Source organism: Podarcis pityusensis (genome assembly GCF_964106645.2).
Source record: "Podarcis pityusensis genome assembly, chromosome: 3".
Lineage (NCBI taxonomy): Eukaryota > Metazoa > Chordata > Lepidosauria > Squamata > Lacertidae > Podarcis > Podarcis pityusensis.
This window is the reverse complement of record NC_138026.1, coordinates 6240308-6255632: the sequence shown is the minus strand read 5'-3', so window position 1 is coordinate 6255632 and position 15325 is coordinate 6240308. Positions and strand designations below refer to the sequence as shown.

Here is a 15325-nt window from a genome sequence, read left to right as displayed (position 1 = left end):
TTTAAAATTGTATTGCACACTACAGCTGCAATCTTGAACACATTTACCTGGGAATAAGTCCCAAAGAACTCAAGGTGGCTCACATCTGAGTTGATGTGCATTTCTATTAGTTCAGAATACTTAACATTCTAAATGTTACATGGAAGTAAGTATTATTGAATTGCCACTAAGTAAAGTGTTTACAAGCATCTATGCCACAAGTATACGCACTTTACTGAAAGTTCCAGATAAACATATTTAGAACTGAAGCATAACTGTACTATTTATCCAGAAATGCTCATAATTTTTGAAATCTACATACACTTTATCACACCAATGGCTGTATAAACAATATGAGACTTAATTCAAAATTGTTATAGAGCAGCAACTATACCAGTATAATCTGTGCTCTGTGATTTAAACATTAAAGAACTAATCATACTCCTCACCTGGGTAAAATGGGTTGAATTTTAATTAGCTGCTACTTCTGTCCCATGGATATTTACTTGTTAAGTCCTATGTCAAACACACTTATTTAGAAACAAGTACCTCTTCAGTCAATTGATCTTGCCTTTAACATCATTTCTGAGCAAAGAAAGACGAATAAAACTATGACACAAGCCCGTAACTGCGCAGCACTAAAACTAATGGTCAGCCTTGTTTCTCAGCAGTAGAAAACAAGCTTCAGACCAGATGAGTGGTTAAATTAGAAGTGGTTAAATTATTTGGTTCCATTGGATCCCAAAGCTTACCAGCCAGCCTCCCTACCTGCTTAAAAGCAGCAAGCATGTCAAGTCCAGAGAAATAAAACCCAACCCTGTCATCTCAGTACAGCTAACCCTCCTCAGGACCAGCCCTAAGCATAGAATTGAAGAGTCGGAAGGGACCACGAGGGTCATCTAGCGCAACCCCTGCAATGCAATAATCTTTTGCTCTACCGACTGAGATTCCCTCATACTTGGGCCCACTGATTTCAACCGAAATTTAATTCCTTCTTTTCTTTTCTTTTTTTAGGGAGTTCGCAGCAGCCGTTTTAAGCCCCTGGGAAGGGGATTCTCCTCAAGCTGCAACTTTGGAACTGAATTTCAAAGTCTTCCTCAAAGCACCACCTCCACACACACACACAACAGCTATTTCCCTCAGCTTCGGTGCTCAACTAAGCCCCCAAAATAAGAATATTCCTCAGTGGCAAATTCGGCCTGTGTAACTCTCGAAAGGTTCTCGAAACCTCTTTTTTTTTTCTCCCCCTCTGGGCTAAAACTTCCCGAATAAAAACTTGCCGGCGCCACACCGATCTTCCTATCGATAAGAAACACATTGGAAAAGGAGAATGAAACGCCACCCTAGCAGTGCTCGGCTTTTAGCGTGGAGCACACAAGTACTTTATAATAAATAGGATCGTGAGGGGCATGAATCTTCCCGCCACAGCCTTCGACGACCCCTGGCCTGGTGGGGCTTCTTAGGGCAGGGGAAAAGTGCCCCCCCACCCCCAAAAAAATAAAGCTTTCTGCTTGTTTCATAGCATTTGCTGTTAATATATCGGTGTGGTGTTTTTTCCGACTTGGTTCAGCCGCGGGCCACGCAGCCCCTTCCCGCTCCGAGGACTCCCTCAGGGACGCGGCGTTGGTGGGGCTGGGGGCGGCGGGAAGGGAGGTCGCCTTTCCCCCTGCCCTGAATAGGCCGCGGCCGGCGATGGCAGCGATGGCTTCCTCCTCTGGCCGGCTCTCCTGCCCCGCTCCCCCCGCTGGGCGGGCGCAGGCCGAGAGGAGACACAATCGCCCGGGGCTGCTGCTTTCTCTCCCCTCGGCCGCGCGGCTTTCCCATCCTCCCTGCCCACTTCGGCCCATTGTCTTCCTCTCGGACACGGCGTCAGGGCCGGACTAAACCTCAGCGGGAGGCCGGGGGGGGGAAGCGGCCGGGCGGCCTCGGCGCGTCGCCCGCGCTCGCACTCTTCTTCCTCGGAGCGAAGCACAAAACACACACACACACAACGCGCGCACACACAACACACCCTAGGCGGGCCAGCGCGCCTCGCCATTTCGCAGGCCGTGAGGGGAAACCTCCGAGTCCCCGGCATGGAGCTGCTGCTGCTGCTGCCCGCCGCCTCCTTCCCCTCAGGCGCCCTCTCGCCTCACGCGCCTCAGCCCGCCATTTTCGGCCTGGCTTCGGCCTCTCCGCACCCTGGGCCCTCTTGTCCCCACGAAGGGCCCTCTTTTCTTCGCCCCAACTCCCTCAGCCCTGGCCGCCGAAGCCGCGACACCTGCCCAACCGACACGTGGCGACAGGGCCGCTCGGCTACCTACCTCGCCACACCACCTAAAAAAGAAAATAATTCAAACCACATTCCTCCTCCGGGCGCCACACAGAACCGCCCTTCCCTTGGCAGACTACAGTTCCCGGGGTTTTGGGGTGGGGGGCTGTGTGTTTCCAAGGAGGGGCATGTGGGAAGGGGTTGCACATTTCGGGCAGGAAAGCACCATGGCGAACATGGAAAAGAACTGCAGCTGACCACTTTTGCTCTCTTTCAGCTGCTAGGAGTCCTTATGCACCAGGCAACAGAGTGCAGCCTGGACTGAGCTTTCATTTGAAATCATGAGACTCCTGAATAAACTTCGGAAATCAGGAAAAATACAAGCAATTTTCGTGAGATAAAGCAGCCCAGCTGGTCGCACCTTTACGGGTTTCTAGCCCATGAGTGAACTTAGCATTGTTTGACTTGCCTGAACCCCAGAAGATAGGTTGCAATCCACTGGGTCCTAAAGCACAGTTCGCAAAGGCCCTGCATTTTTCTTTCCAACTTTTGCTTCCTTTTCTGTTCCTTGGAATCTCAGTAGTTTTAAGATCAGGCACTTTCTAGAAGTTATTTTCTAGGGAATAGTAAGTGCAGGTAAATGATAAATACTCCCTCCCCAAAAGGCAAGTGCCAAATGTGAAAACTTTGCAAACATACGTAGGCATATCTTGCAGGAGGGAAGTCCAGACAAGCCCTTAAGAATTCATTGTATAGTTAACTTACAATACAATGGTCTACATGTCTACTCAGAAGTAAGTCTCTTTGGGTTTAATGGGGCTTGCAAGGATTACAGCCTTGGCTTTCTTGGCAGAAAAAGATTAATAGTGGGACACTCTGCACACCAACCAAGGAGAAAACTTAGTGATTTATGCATATAAATACACAGGGTGGTATTCAATTAAGTTTTATTCAGAGCAGACCCATTGAAATCAATGAACCTAACTTAATTTCAGTGGGTTTACCATGATTAAATTTTAGTTGAATAACACCCACCATAACCAAGTCAGATTAAGGTTGGCTGGAGCTTTGGGGCTCTACTAACTTGCAGGAGAAGAGTGGCAGAAACAAACATCCCCCTTACACAGCACTACATAGATGCATCACTGGTTATTAAGGGAACCAAAATGTGATGTATATAATACAAGCAGCATGTACCCCTTTACAGCTATTTTGTACAACTTTCTATAGCTTCACAACAACCATGTGAGGTAGGTTCAGCTGAGAGATGGTGACTGGCCCAAGGCAGGAAGTAAGCAACAACAATAATGATTTAGGGGAGTTTAAAATGTGAGGCTGCATGTGCTCAGATTATTATCATTATTAAAAATGTATATGGCAAACTGTTTTTGTTTGCTACATTCCAGTTTTTAAATTTCACAGCAATCAACGCATGGCGGCAGGGAGGATGCCTGTTTCTCTGGCTTCAAATATGTTTCTAGTGTCTCATCACCTCTTTGTTGCCTGTGAATACTATGCAGTACTGCATTTATGCAGTTGCAGGTGTTAATTTTTAATATATCTCACATCATCCAAATGTTGTGTTGCTGTTGTTTTTATTCTAACATGTCAAGAATGTAGCAGTGGAATGATGGGGTGAAGACGTGTGCTTCACAATTAAAAGTGCTGGGTTTTTTCCTAGGGAAATGGAGCCACTGAAGGAGGGGGAATGTTGGTTGAGTTGACTGTGGCAGCAATATGCAGGGAACACTTATTAGTTGCTTTCCCATCCATGCAGATGAGTTGCTGGTGGTGGCCTAAGCACCTTTCCTCCAAAGAGTTCAACAGTGGTGTTCATTATTTTCCCCCTTTCATTTTTATGCCCACAGCAGCCCTGCGAAGTATATTGGGCCAAGAGAGAGTGAATGGCTCAGAGTTATCCAGTGAGCTTCAGGGCTGGGTGCTGATTTCAAACCCTTTTTGCTCAAAAAAGTTTTTTCCCCTATAAAAAAACAGTAGTTATTATGAGATATTAGTAAACAACTGCAACTAATGAACACACTGCTTACTTTTCAACAATTTAAACACTGAATTTATCCAAGCATAAGCATCTGCACAGAATTGCTGTAAATCTTCAGTCCCTCTTGACTCCATCTGAAACACCATGCTTGCACTGCCAGTTTCAGATTAGCTGATGAAATGCCTGTGGTAACAGAACTGGATCCTGAAACTTGATTTCTTTGCATGGTTTCAGGCTGGCCTTGGAGAAGAGCAGGGCCCTTGGCCTTTAGCACTGCGGGACAGGCAAAAATTAAACAGCTTAGACCTTCTCTAATACGGAGCTACAAATATGGGGAAAGCTTCGCCTTTGACATTCTGTCTGTCACGGCATATTACCAGTTGGGTGTGACCTCTGGTTTGTTTTGGAGCCATCCTGCCCACCTGCAAAAGCAGGTGTCATAAAGCGCACGCACTTTTTGTGCAAATCTGTTCACGTCTCGAATCCACACACGCGGCACGGGGTCAACAAAACCCCTGTGCTCTCCCCACTGTGGGTTTCCTTCCCCACAACGACCATTCCCTAATCCCATTCGCTCTCCAACGTGCGCACCAGCTTTCCCGCATCCCACACCAGGGCCCGGCCGGCGGCGCCCCGGTTTCTCCAGCCCAGCTCCCCTAATCCCAGCTGCCACACCAGCACGTTAGGCTCTGCGCGATCCTCCGGACCAGCTCAGATCAGAGCGTTGGGTGGAGGCTGAAATGTCGCCGCTTTTCTCCGGGCTGCGCTTCGCGCAACTGGAGCACAAATCGGATCGCCGGAAGGGGGCGTCTGCGCGCTCGCTCCGCCGGCTTTCCGTCGCAGGAGGCTGGGTGCTTCGGCACAGACGAGAGCCACCCTCTTCTCTCCGACGGGGTGGGCGCAGCTACGGGAAGGGAGGCTTCTCCTCCCCGCCCCACCGAGCCCAGCCCGGCAAGAGAGAGGAGGAGCGGCCTCTTGCTCCCGGCGGCTCAGGGCTCTGCCGTCGAGGGCCGAGCAAAGGCGGAGAAAGAAACCCAGCACAGCTCCCGAGACAACTAACGTGGCACCGCGGCTGGCGCAGCACCTGGAGGGGATCTGCCTGCGCGGCGCAGCCTGCAACAGAGTTCTCCACTGAACTTGAAGCCAGTCTTCCTTGGAGCTTGTGCTAAAGTCAAAAACGAAGGATCGGGAGCCACGACCCCGCGCGATTTTTATAAACTGTGAGGAGCACGAGAGGCTCTCTCTCTCTCTAAATATCTCTCTCTCTGTGTGTATAAACTGAATAGACCACCTCGACCCCAGTCCAACTTCTCAGTCTCAAGTCACTGGAAACGCAATAAACTGCTGGCCAATCTCACCTAATAGCGACAAGACAAGTATCAAAAGTTTAAAACGGGAGAACTTTCGGCTCCCGGCGCCCCTCTACCCCTTCCCAACCCTAAAGTTATAATGGGCTGGATATTTAGATCGTCGTTTTTGCGAAGGGAAAGAAAGGGAAGGATGCGGAAACAGCTGAAGATAAGGGTCTCAGCGTATCAATAATATCAAACCCCCCTTCTTTTCTTAAAAAGAAAACAGAAACCAAAAGACAAACAAACACAAACCCACATAAGTTCACTTCTTCGGCTTTCACTTTAATAAAATAATGGTTCGTTTGGAAAATGGGGTATAAATCTTCATTTTGGAGGCAATTAAAGTGTTGATTTCATTCGTGCCCCTGAGCGATTCTTGTAATTTGCTCAAATAGCTTTATGTACCAAGCGCTCCAGAGCTTTTAGAAACCCATTTTCTAGTTAGGCTTGTTGGATTACAATTGTTATTCAAGAGCAGCTCCCCGAGCTTTTCCTCATCCAGGGCTGGATTGTAACAGCTCCCGGGTGCTCGGCGTCCAGGCAGGGGCTGCGGCGGAGGCAGAAAGGAGAGCCATCTCCCCAGACAGGGACCATCTCGCCTCCGTCGTGCCAGGAGACCAGCAGAGTGCGAGCTACACGCCCACTTAGGAGAGGACACAGGGGAAAGGCGCTGCTGACTGCCAGCAGAGGCGCGGCGAAGCAGAGCCTCCACGCAACTCGTTCCCTATATTAATATTAACATTTTGTCCATGAGCTTCTGGAAAGTCCAGGGCTCAGCACGCGCGCGCTCCTCTTGCTCCGGACAGCCTCTGCTCGCCATGCCTCATCGCGCCTAAGCAAGGCGCGCCACCAAAGAGAGCGCATCCCCACGCGCCAGCGCGGTGCGCCTCTCACCAAAGCGGATCTAGGAAAGAACGCGCTAAGTCAACCCGACGGTGCCTCCTTGGGGATCCCAAGAGCTGCTTCCAGGAGACCCAAGCCGGCTCGGCGGCGCCTGGCTCTCTTTTCTTTTTAACAAAAGGAAGCGTACAGAGCCGCGGCCCGATTGTCCCTGGGACCCTCCGACGTATCGGGTCGTAAAGTAGAAAAAACTCGGAGCAGCCAGTCGCTTCCTTTGAAAGGGAAACGGCTTCTGCAACTCAACAACAACCATTAACCATCCTGCCACCTTCCGCGAACCAAGACCCCGATGGTCGCTAATTGCTGTGTTAAGGAGCATCGATTAGTTAGTATCACATCCCGTATTAATCCAAAACGGCACTTTCGTTTTCCTTAAGAGAAGAAGAAGAAAGCATAGCACATTCCGAGGAAGCGCATGTGGCCATGGCGAAATTACCACTTTAAATCACACTGGCATGCGGCGGGATTGGGCCTACCCTTGCAACTGATGGCGAATATCCCATATAAGGCGTGTCGAATGCATGCAGGCAATTTGGAGCGCGCGCACGATTATTTAAAATAAAATAAAATAAAAGGAATCGTGCTTTTATTATTTATTTTCTCGGTTAAGTCAAATAAAACCCGACGCCCTTTGCAGCCGTCAAGCTCGGCACAAAGCAATGTTCACTGAGGTCTAAAAGCGTTCGGGCCAAGAAGAACTGACAAGACAGGCTAATGAACCGTAGAGAGAGAAAGAAAATAGCCAGCATTTGCTAGATTTCAAACCCTCTCTGCCTTCTTTCCCCGGACCACCTATCTCGGATTTCCCCCACCCCCCTTCTCTTCACCCCCACCTCCACCCCCAAATCATTACTTTACCCGAAAGCCTACGATTCAGGCCTAAACACTTCTATTATCATTAAAAAGGGAGTAAATAAAATAAAGACAAAAATTAAAAGCGACAAGGAACAGGTCAAGTTTGCAGGCGATGCTTTTACAAGCTCATTTTGCCAGGTCGAATCGGAGAGCAAGCCTTAATGAAACAATAATGGCCACATTATTCAAAAATTTTCATTTCGATGGAAATTTATCTAAAAGGGGCTTAATCATATGCAAATAATAAAAAGGGGCGTTGTGACCCAGTGAGCTATCTGCATACAGATTTGAGCGGTTGTTACAAGACTGGAGATGATCATACCTGATCTGTTAGATTTGCTGATCTCGTTATGTCTTCACTGTCTGATTTTGATCCGCCTTCTCTATCGTCTATCACCAAATCGATAGGCATTTTTCCTTTCAAACAGCTAATATACCGGTGGCAGAAATTGTCACACAATTCGTGTACCTACATTATGACAGAAGTAACAAAACCAAAATATAGTCAAGCGCATGTTAAGTGAAATTGACAAGAGCAATCACTTCCCCCTCCCCCTCCCCGTTCCTGACATCAAAAGTTCTAAACAGGGGGAAACACGCTGCAATTATCCCCTCGAGACGCATCCAGAATTAAGAATAACTTTCTTTTCTAGCAAAATAGAGATATCCCAGAAAATTGACAGTGACAAGATGATTCACAGCCTACAACGTATTCAACACCCGTGTTAAATTCATCTGCTCTCGGAGCTGTGACCATTAGCGAGGTGACCTGCATGGGTGACATTTAAGGTAAACTATTTAATTTCACCCAGTTATATCATCGCAAACCCTTTCCGAAGGAGGTTGGGGACACAAAGGGTCCCCTCCTCCACTTGTAAGCAGAGCTGAATGCACTCTGGTGAAAAACATTATACACATCCATGACCTTAAATTTGGAGGCACTGTAACCTAATGTGAATGGGCCTATTTTAGCCTATTTCTTGTAGAACGAAACCAATCCACTTGTTCCTGTTAGATAAAATGCCTGGAATGCCTGCATCCCTCCCCACTCCCCCATGTATTAATAAATCTCTCATAGATGTTTATTTTTAGGGCAAGGGGTAAATTCTCCAGCTATCAATGACATACACAGGTCCACTGAAATATAGGTCCCCGAAATGCTTCGATTCTGGCGCAGCCTTGAAATATACTTGCATCCAGAACCGAATTTATTATTGCTACGCAGAAATTTAAGGAGCAAACTCGGATTGCTCAGGTCTCTTCGTCTTAGGGATGGGTGGGGGGACGAGAGTTGCCCAGTTCAAGAGACACAGAAACTGACGCATCTAGCAGCTCTGGCTTGTTTCTGCACAACGTGACAGGACAATCTATGCCCTGCGTGTGACCCTGCAGATGCCTTAAAAAAAATACACTACAAAACTAACTACAAACCAAACGAAGTGCCTTGACCTAACTACCCACAGGAACCAGACAGAAGACGTATCAGTGTTCCAAACATTATCAAACGTAGAGAGAATGCGCAACAATTTGTACAAAGGTAGTAAAAAGGGATACACAGCCAGCGAGTTCGTGATCCAGATTTTTTGTGGCTGAAATTGTAATTAAACTGCGAAGAGAAATGGACGGCATGATTGGTCTTGACACTAATTACCAGAAAGAAAGACATTTATGCAAATTCTGCCGAAGCTTCAACTTCGTGAAACATTATTGGGAGGGAGGAAGGGAGGGAGGGAGAGAGAGAGAGAGAGAGAGTAAGAGAGAGAGTAAGAGAGAGAGAGAGAGAATATTACCTTCTCTAATTCCAACAGATGAAACCTTAATACTTGTATGGCTTGGATCATCTGCAAAGATACAAAACAACGTGAGTCTCTGTGTCTCCATAGCTGGCTTTCATTTCTACTATCAGAGTAGATATGTGTGAATGTAACGCACATATATGTACGTGTGTGTTTTGATTTATGGCAACACTAAAAGTTAATAGCAATGGCTTTTGTATGTTGTTTAACATGGAGAGCTCTCAAGTTTGTTTGTTTTTTTAAAAAAAATTATTACCATTTTAACCAAGTAGCTAAATTACACGGATCACAAACATTTATTTTATTTTATTTTTTAAAAGTATATTCTCTATATTGTAATACTTCTGGATAAACAGCCTGGCAGACTTGGGGAAGGGAGGAGGAGCTGTTCCCAATACCGCATGTCTAATTTTTAAAGATCGCCTTTACTTACTTATTTATTTATTTATTTACCTATCTATCTAAGGTGAGTTTGGCTCAATCCCTCGCAACCCATAATAGCTATAAAACTGTTTCACAAACAGAGGTGAGCTATTTCGACCTTTCCAAAACAATGAAATAATCACATTTAAATAAACAGCAGCATCTCTTGGACGCTAAACAAGCGCCCTCGACTACCCAACCCCAGTTCTTATGTCTGGATCGCGTGTTGTTGCTGCGCGGTTGACCTGCGCTTCCGGTTACACAAAATTCAAGCTATAAACTTCCTAATGAGACGTTTTCCAAAGAACTTTAAAATAGTACTAATGACAACTGCATCTCCAGGAATAAGATAATATAATACCAAATATGTATTTGAACTCTTACCAAGTTATCCAGTTCAGGATTAGAAGAAAATAAGGGTTTCTCTGCTCGGATCTACATACACCGTGGGAAGTTCAGGACGGGTTTTTTAAAAAGAAGAAATAAAAAGAGGTTTGAAATACGAAAGGAGACGAGGCAAAGGCGTTATTATCTTTCCTAGCTTCGTTACATAGTGGGGTCCATTATGCAATCTTTCATGCAAAGCCCCCGAGTGCTGGATTTGGAAGGCACCCGCTTAGGGAAGCGAAGCGAAGGCACCGGGAATACTTTCGGGGGCTGAAGCCAGCAGTACTTTCGCCACGCCAAGCAAAGGCTTTCGAGCGTCAGCTGCGCCTTGGTCCAAAAGCCTGAAGCAGGCTCCTTTGCAAGGTGGCGGGCAGAGGGCAGAAAACCTCCGAGGCTCGCCCCCAAGTCAATGTGGGGAGGAACCTGAGGCCGGAGGCTTGCGATCCATTCCGGGGAGGGGGCGTGTGTGACAAGGGATAACAGTTCCAATGCATTCTAGCCTTGTCACTTTATTAGTGCTATTACTACTGCTGCTGCTGCTACTGCTGCTATTACTCTCGTCATCATCAGACATTTGGAACATACAGGAGGGAAAGCGCAAGAGATTTGCATTGAGACTTGTTTTCTGACCTGTTTGGCAAACACTGCTATGTCTTCGTTGAAAGACTCTGAGGAGCAAACATCGCCGCCCGCCACCCCGGGTTCCCGGGGAGTGCATGTCGCTAATTCACATTTCTCAAAAATCAGTGCTAAGAGGGGGAAGAGGGGGAAGAGGGGGTGTCTGAAAGAAAAATACAAGAGTCACCAAAGCAGCACACAAGACGACACAGCAATTAGAGCAAATTCAAGAGGAGCGTCCAAAATGAAGTTTACAGCAGCAGGTCTCCTCAGCCACCGGCACCCCCCCCCCGGCTTTTTACACCCACTTCTCCAATCACTGCTCACTTTGCTACTCTCCAGACCTGGATCCCAAGGGCCTGAGCCATAGAGATCTCCAGGATGGCCGTTTTGAAGCAAACTTGGTCAGAGAGGTTGTTAACGTTAGCTAAAGTTCAAACCAACCTCGGGTGTAGTTGCCATTTTGAAATCTCCCCCCCCCCCGCAAAAAAAAACACACCCACCACCGAATTTTCTTTTGTAGGTTTAGTTGTGGGGGAAGACCGAATGGAGTCCCATGTACACTAAGGTGGAGTGGGGACTCTGCTTTTATTTATAATTTGGAGTGGACTGCGAAGTTTCGCAGCTCAGCTAAATTGCCAACCAGGCTTGGAACGGGTGGGGGTGCAGGCGTGGAGGGTAGGGTGGGGGGACACGTCCCCTAAAAAGTCACCCATCTCTAACCGCTAAAATGTGTGACACCAGCCCTTCCTCTCCAGTTGTCCTAGACTATCCCTTTCCAAACTCTCTTTCTCTGTCTCTCTCTCACACACACTGCCTGGTTACTGCACTATAATAAATTACCTTGTTGGATTGATGAAATCTCACGTTTTAAACATTTTGCCACAGTAACGTCATGTCCTCCTTTATTTTACACCTTGTGCTTCACACTCCGAATTGAAACTGAATTGGTGATTATTCCTTTTAAGTCATATTTGTGAGACAGAGCAAGCTCCCCCACCAAAAAAACCCTACTTTTAAAGTTCCCACGTTGGAGAGACTTCAAATGCTATAGAGAGACGTGGGGTTGCAACTTTGAAGTCAGCCTTGAAGTTCTCATTTTAAATGAAACATTATTTAAAGGTTTGCTACATTTTAAAACGTTTTACTTTAACGTAGAAGGAGGGGAAAGGAAATATTCATTTTTTCTCAACTATTCCTGAAAATATTTTACTTGCAATCAGCGCCCTCTGTTTTTATGTCTACTGCCACCACAGTTTCTTTCTCTCTATCTTCATTCCTTCTTTCCCTCTCTACCTATAACAAGTCATGGGTTTAGGCGAGGTGTGTTGCGGTGTTTAGAATGATAGTGTAAAGTGGCTCAACCTTTTTGCATTTATCCTTCAAAATCTCGCTCTGAGAGGGTGTTTATTTGTCCATCCGAGACCGATGGGCAAGGAGAGGCACTGACATCAACCCGCCGCCACCCCTGGTCCGTCGTCCCCATGCAAAGCCTCGGCTGCCCCGGATTATTTACCTACGGTCTCGAGTAAACGGTGGCTTTCTTCAGGGAGGGGAAGAACGGGGAACGAGCACGTCTTAAGCTAATGAACCTGATGCTAGCTGTACCTACCCATAAATGGCATCTTTATCTCTCTTTAAAGCGTCATTGACGGAGGAGCCCATGCTTGGGGGCATGGCGTTGGTGTGAGCTGTGTGCGGGTATTGATGGGAGTGAAGCGGAGGACCGTGATTCATGTGGTGGACGGGCTGCATGGATCTGGCGGCATGGGGGTCCCCGTACATGGTGCTCGGGATCCCCACTCCATCCATCCCACCGTAATGGGGTAAATCGTCGTACTGCATAACAGACAGGAGGGAAAAGACAAGGGTCAGCTTGAAGGCCAGTCCTTCGCAGCGCAGTTTAAAGGGGGGGGGGGAGAGCAACTTCGTGTGCTGGGGTGGGTGCGAGGAGAGTGGGAACCAAGGCGCACAGAAGATCCACTCGGTCACTTGGGGAGGAAGATGGCGAAACATAAGGGACCGGGAAGGCCGCGTCTTTTTTTAAAAAAAGTGAAAGAAGTTTTCCCTGCGGTTTGGTTTGGTTTGTGTGTGTTGGGGGGTGGTGTTTTTTTTCCTGTTTTTGTTTCTTTGGTCTTGGGTCCAGTCTCCAATGCATTTTCCACTAGGCCTTCGCAAGTCCTTTCCTCCTGGGGTCCTGGCACAGCGTCCTCGTGGAAATGAAAAAGTTAACTGGGGGATGGAGGACTTCTCTGGAGTCCAGCTCAACCTAAATGCATGCTGGAAAGATGCCTCCTCCTCTAGGTTTTCTCAGCAGAAGTTAAAATGAGGACACCTATTATTAACACGTGCATTAAAACAACCTCCCTTTATTTTTTGTGAGATTTCCCTGTGGGCATCGGTTGTGCCTGCCAGAAGCCTCAAGTGGCAGACCTTCCCTGATGTTTGAAAAGATTCACGAATGTTTTGGAGGCTTGCCTTGGAGCGCGGGTCCTCCTGCTCGTCGGAAGACTACCCCCTCCCCTCACTTCCAGCTTCTCCTTTGCTACCTTCTGAATCACTAACAGGGGAGAAAGTCAAGAGAAAATGGGCTTTCTGGCGTTGGGTGGTTTCTCTTTAAACTCACGCCAATGTGGCGTTGAAGGTTGTGTGTGTGTGTGTGTTTGTGTGTGTGTGTGTGTGTTCTTTTACACGGAATTTCTCTATCTTCTTCTCCTCTGCTTCGTCAACGTTTAGGGCTTTTTCCACCTTTCCTATCCAATCCCTCTTTCTTTCTTTCTTTCTTTCTTTCTTTCTTTCTTGTAGTGAATCTGCTTCTGTGACTACGGTTCTGCTTAGGTTCATCAAATGGGACCGAGGTCAGTTCTGAAGACGTCTCTCTCTCTCTCTCTCTCTCACACACACACACACGAGATGGGGGGGGGGCTGTGTCTGGTGCACCAGATCGCCCACTCCCCGCCCCCGTGTCACATCTAGGGCACATGCAGCAGCGACCCCTCGCTACACTGTTAGCAACCTCCGAGGCTAGTGGCCATTTCCTTTGTCTAGAAATAAAGTGATTAATTTCTATTTACTCTTCGCTCTGTAAAAGCGAACCTTTGCCTGGCGCCTTGAAATTGCAGGACTTTTACGCGTCGCCCTTTCTCCCCTCGCAAGCGAATACAAAAGGAAGCGGAGTTAAGGGAGAAGAAAGCCCTATTAGGGGAGCAAACTAGCCTGCTTTGCTGGAACTGCACCTCCGCCGTCCGAGGCGAGGCGTTTGCGCCAGGAGTTGTCTCCAAACTGCTACATCTTTCCCCCCCAGAGCAGAGATCTCCGCCAGGCAGGGTTTCCCCGCCCCCACCGACTCCCCTCCATTCCTTTTGAAAACCTCCTAGAAGGGGGAATCTCCCCCGCCGGAGGCAGCAGTGGAGCAGCTGTAATCCAATCAGGACCCTTTCTCGAAAAGCCAGGCATGGATTGGTTTTTTTGGGAGAAATCAATTATCAAATAATCGATCAGCAGGGAGCTTCGATCTGCGGGGAGCGCCTCCTCCCCCAAAAGCCACTTCACAGAGAACCGAAGTTGCTAAGTTCAGAAAGATTGCTCATTTGCCTTGCCCTGTGTTGGGATTTAATCCAAAAGGGGAATACGACCGCTGCTATATTAAACAGAGAGGGCGGGTGGGAAAAGGCTTTATCTTGGTTTTTCTTGGTTTGCCTCTTTAAAAAGGGGTAAAATGTGAGATCCAGTGGTCTCTCTTCTGTTTTGGAGTGGGCTTTGGGAGCTGCTTTACACTTCTGTCACTTTGTCTGGGTATAATGTTTTTTCTTGGTCGGCTCACACAGATGTCTCCCCCCTGCACCGAGTGATTCCAGAAAGGCAAGAGGTGAGGTGGATCGGGGATCGCATCTCCAGGCGTCTTCCTGAGCACAGCATCCTGTTCACACGTGACAGTAAAAGCTGCAGTTTGGTACCTTTTATAGGCAGCAGAGGTATCATGAAGTGTTCCAGATAAATAAAAAAAAAGTTTGTTATTGTTGTTCCAATTCATTCCTCGAATGAAGAATTTCTGTCCTCTCTGATCTAGCACCGTGGCAATGTTATGGTTTGCTTCTCACATGCTCTACCAATATATTTCAACAGAAATAAATCACATAAGGTTTGGTTCGGGCCAAAGAAGACTCTTAAGTGAAACGTTAACAGAAATATTTTGCTGCTGCTTCCAACAGCACAGCCTCGCTTTCTGTCTCCTGCGTGCTGCTATTAAGGTTTTTTGGGCCAAAAAACATGTATTTCTAAAGGACGGGAGGGGTTGATTTAAATTTGCTTTTTCAAACAGAAATGGGACGACGCACAGACGCTTCTGGGAGTTGAAGGCGAAGATTCACAATAATAAGGGGTTTCTTTTTTCCACAATTCCCCGTACAATGGTCGGTTATTTTTCCGGCCCCTGTTCTTTAGAGACGAATACCTGTTGTTGGCTGATGGAGATAATAAAAAGTTGAGTATTAAGGGAAAGAGAAGGAAGGCCTGACATCTATCAGATCAGTCCAACGAGTGGGGGAATAAAGCACAAAATCCAACTGCCGTGCAGTCACACCAAGGGTCCAAGCAGCCTTATGGATGTGGCCGAAGAGTGGAGGAGTAATCGCTCCACGCTCATATTTCCAAGAACCGGGTTCACCTGAGGGGAGAAGCATTCTTCTGTTTAAGAAAAAAACATAGAAAGGAAAGAGAGAGAACGAGCAATCTGCTGCATGCTAGCAAATATTGTTCCCCTGGT

General features: G+C 47.3%; 1 protein-coding gene and 1 long non-coding RNA gene across 5 annotated transcripts in view; one reads left to right on the top strand and one right to left on the bottom strand.

Moving 5' to 3' along the window:
* MEIS1 (Meis homeobox 1) overlaps window positions 1-12430 on the bottom strand; it is a 147710-nt gene extending 135280 nt beyond the window's left edge. For 2 of the 4 annotated variants that reach the window (XM_080999182.1, XM_080999184.1), the window contains exons 1-5: window positions 12173-12430; window positions 10573-10723; window positions 9940-9990; window positions 9127-9177; window positions 7659-7805 (exon numbers count right to left, since the gene is read on the bottom strand). In XM_080999182.1, the coding sequence (XP_080855308.1) occupies window positions 7659-7805; window positions 9127-9177; window positions 9940-9990; window positions 10573-10723; window positions 12173-12405 (633 nt within the window). In that variant the 5' untranslated portion in view covers window positions 12406-12430. The remainder of the gene's footprint in view (window positions 1-7658; window positions 7806-9126; window positions 9178-9939; window positions 9991-10572; window positions 10724-12172) is intronic. The other 2 variants (XM_080999181.1, XM_080999183.1) reach the window with 2 other exon arrangements.
* On the top strand, window positions 12246-14730 carry LOC308473660. The gene is made up of 2 exons (XR_013984156.1): window positions 12246-12386; window positions 14388-14730. It is a non-coding gene; the product is annotated as an uncharacterized lncRNA (long non-coding RNA).
* The last annotated feature ends 595 nt before the right edge of the window (window positions 14731-15325 follow it).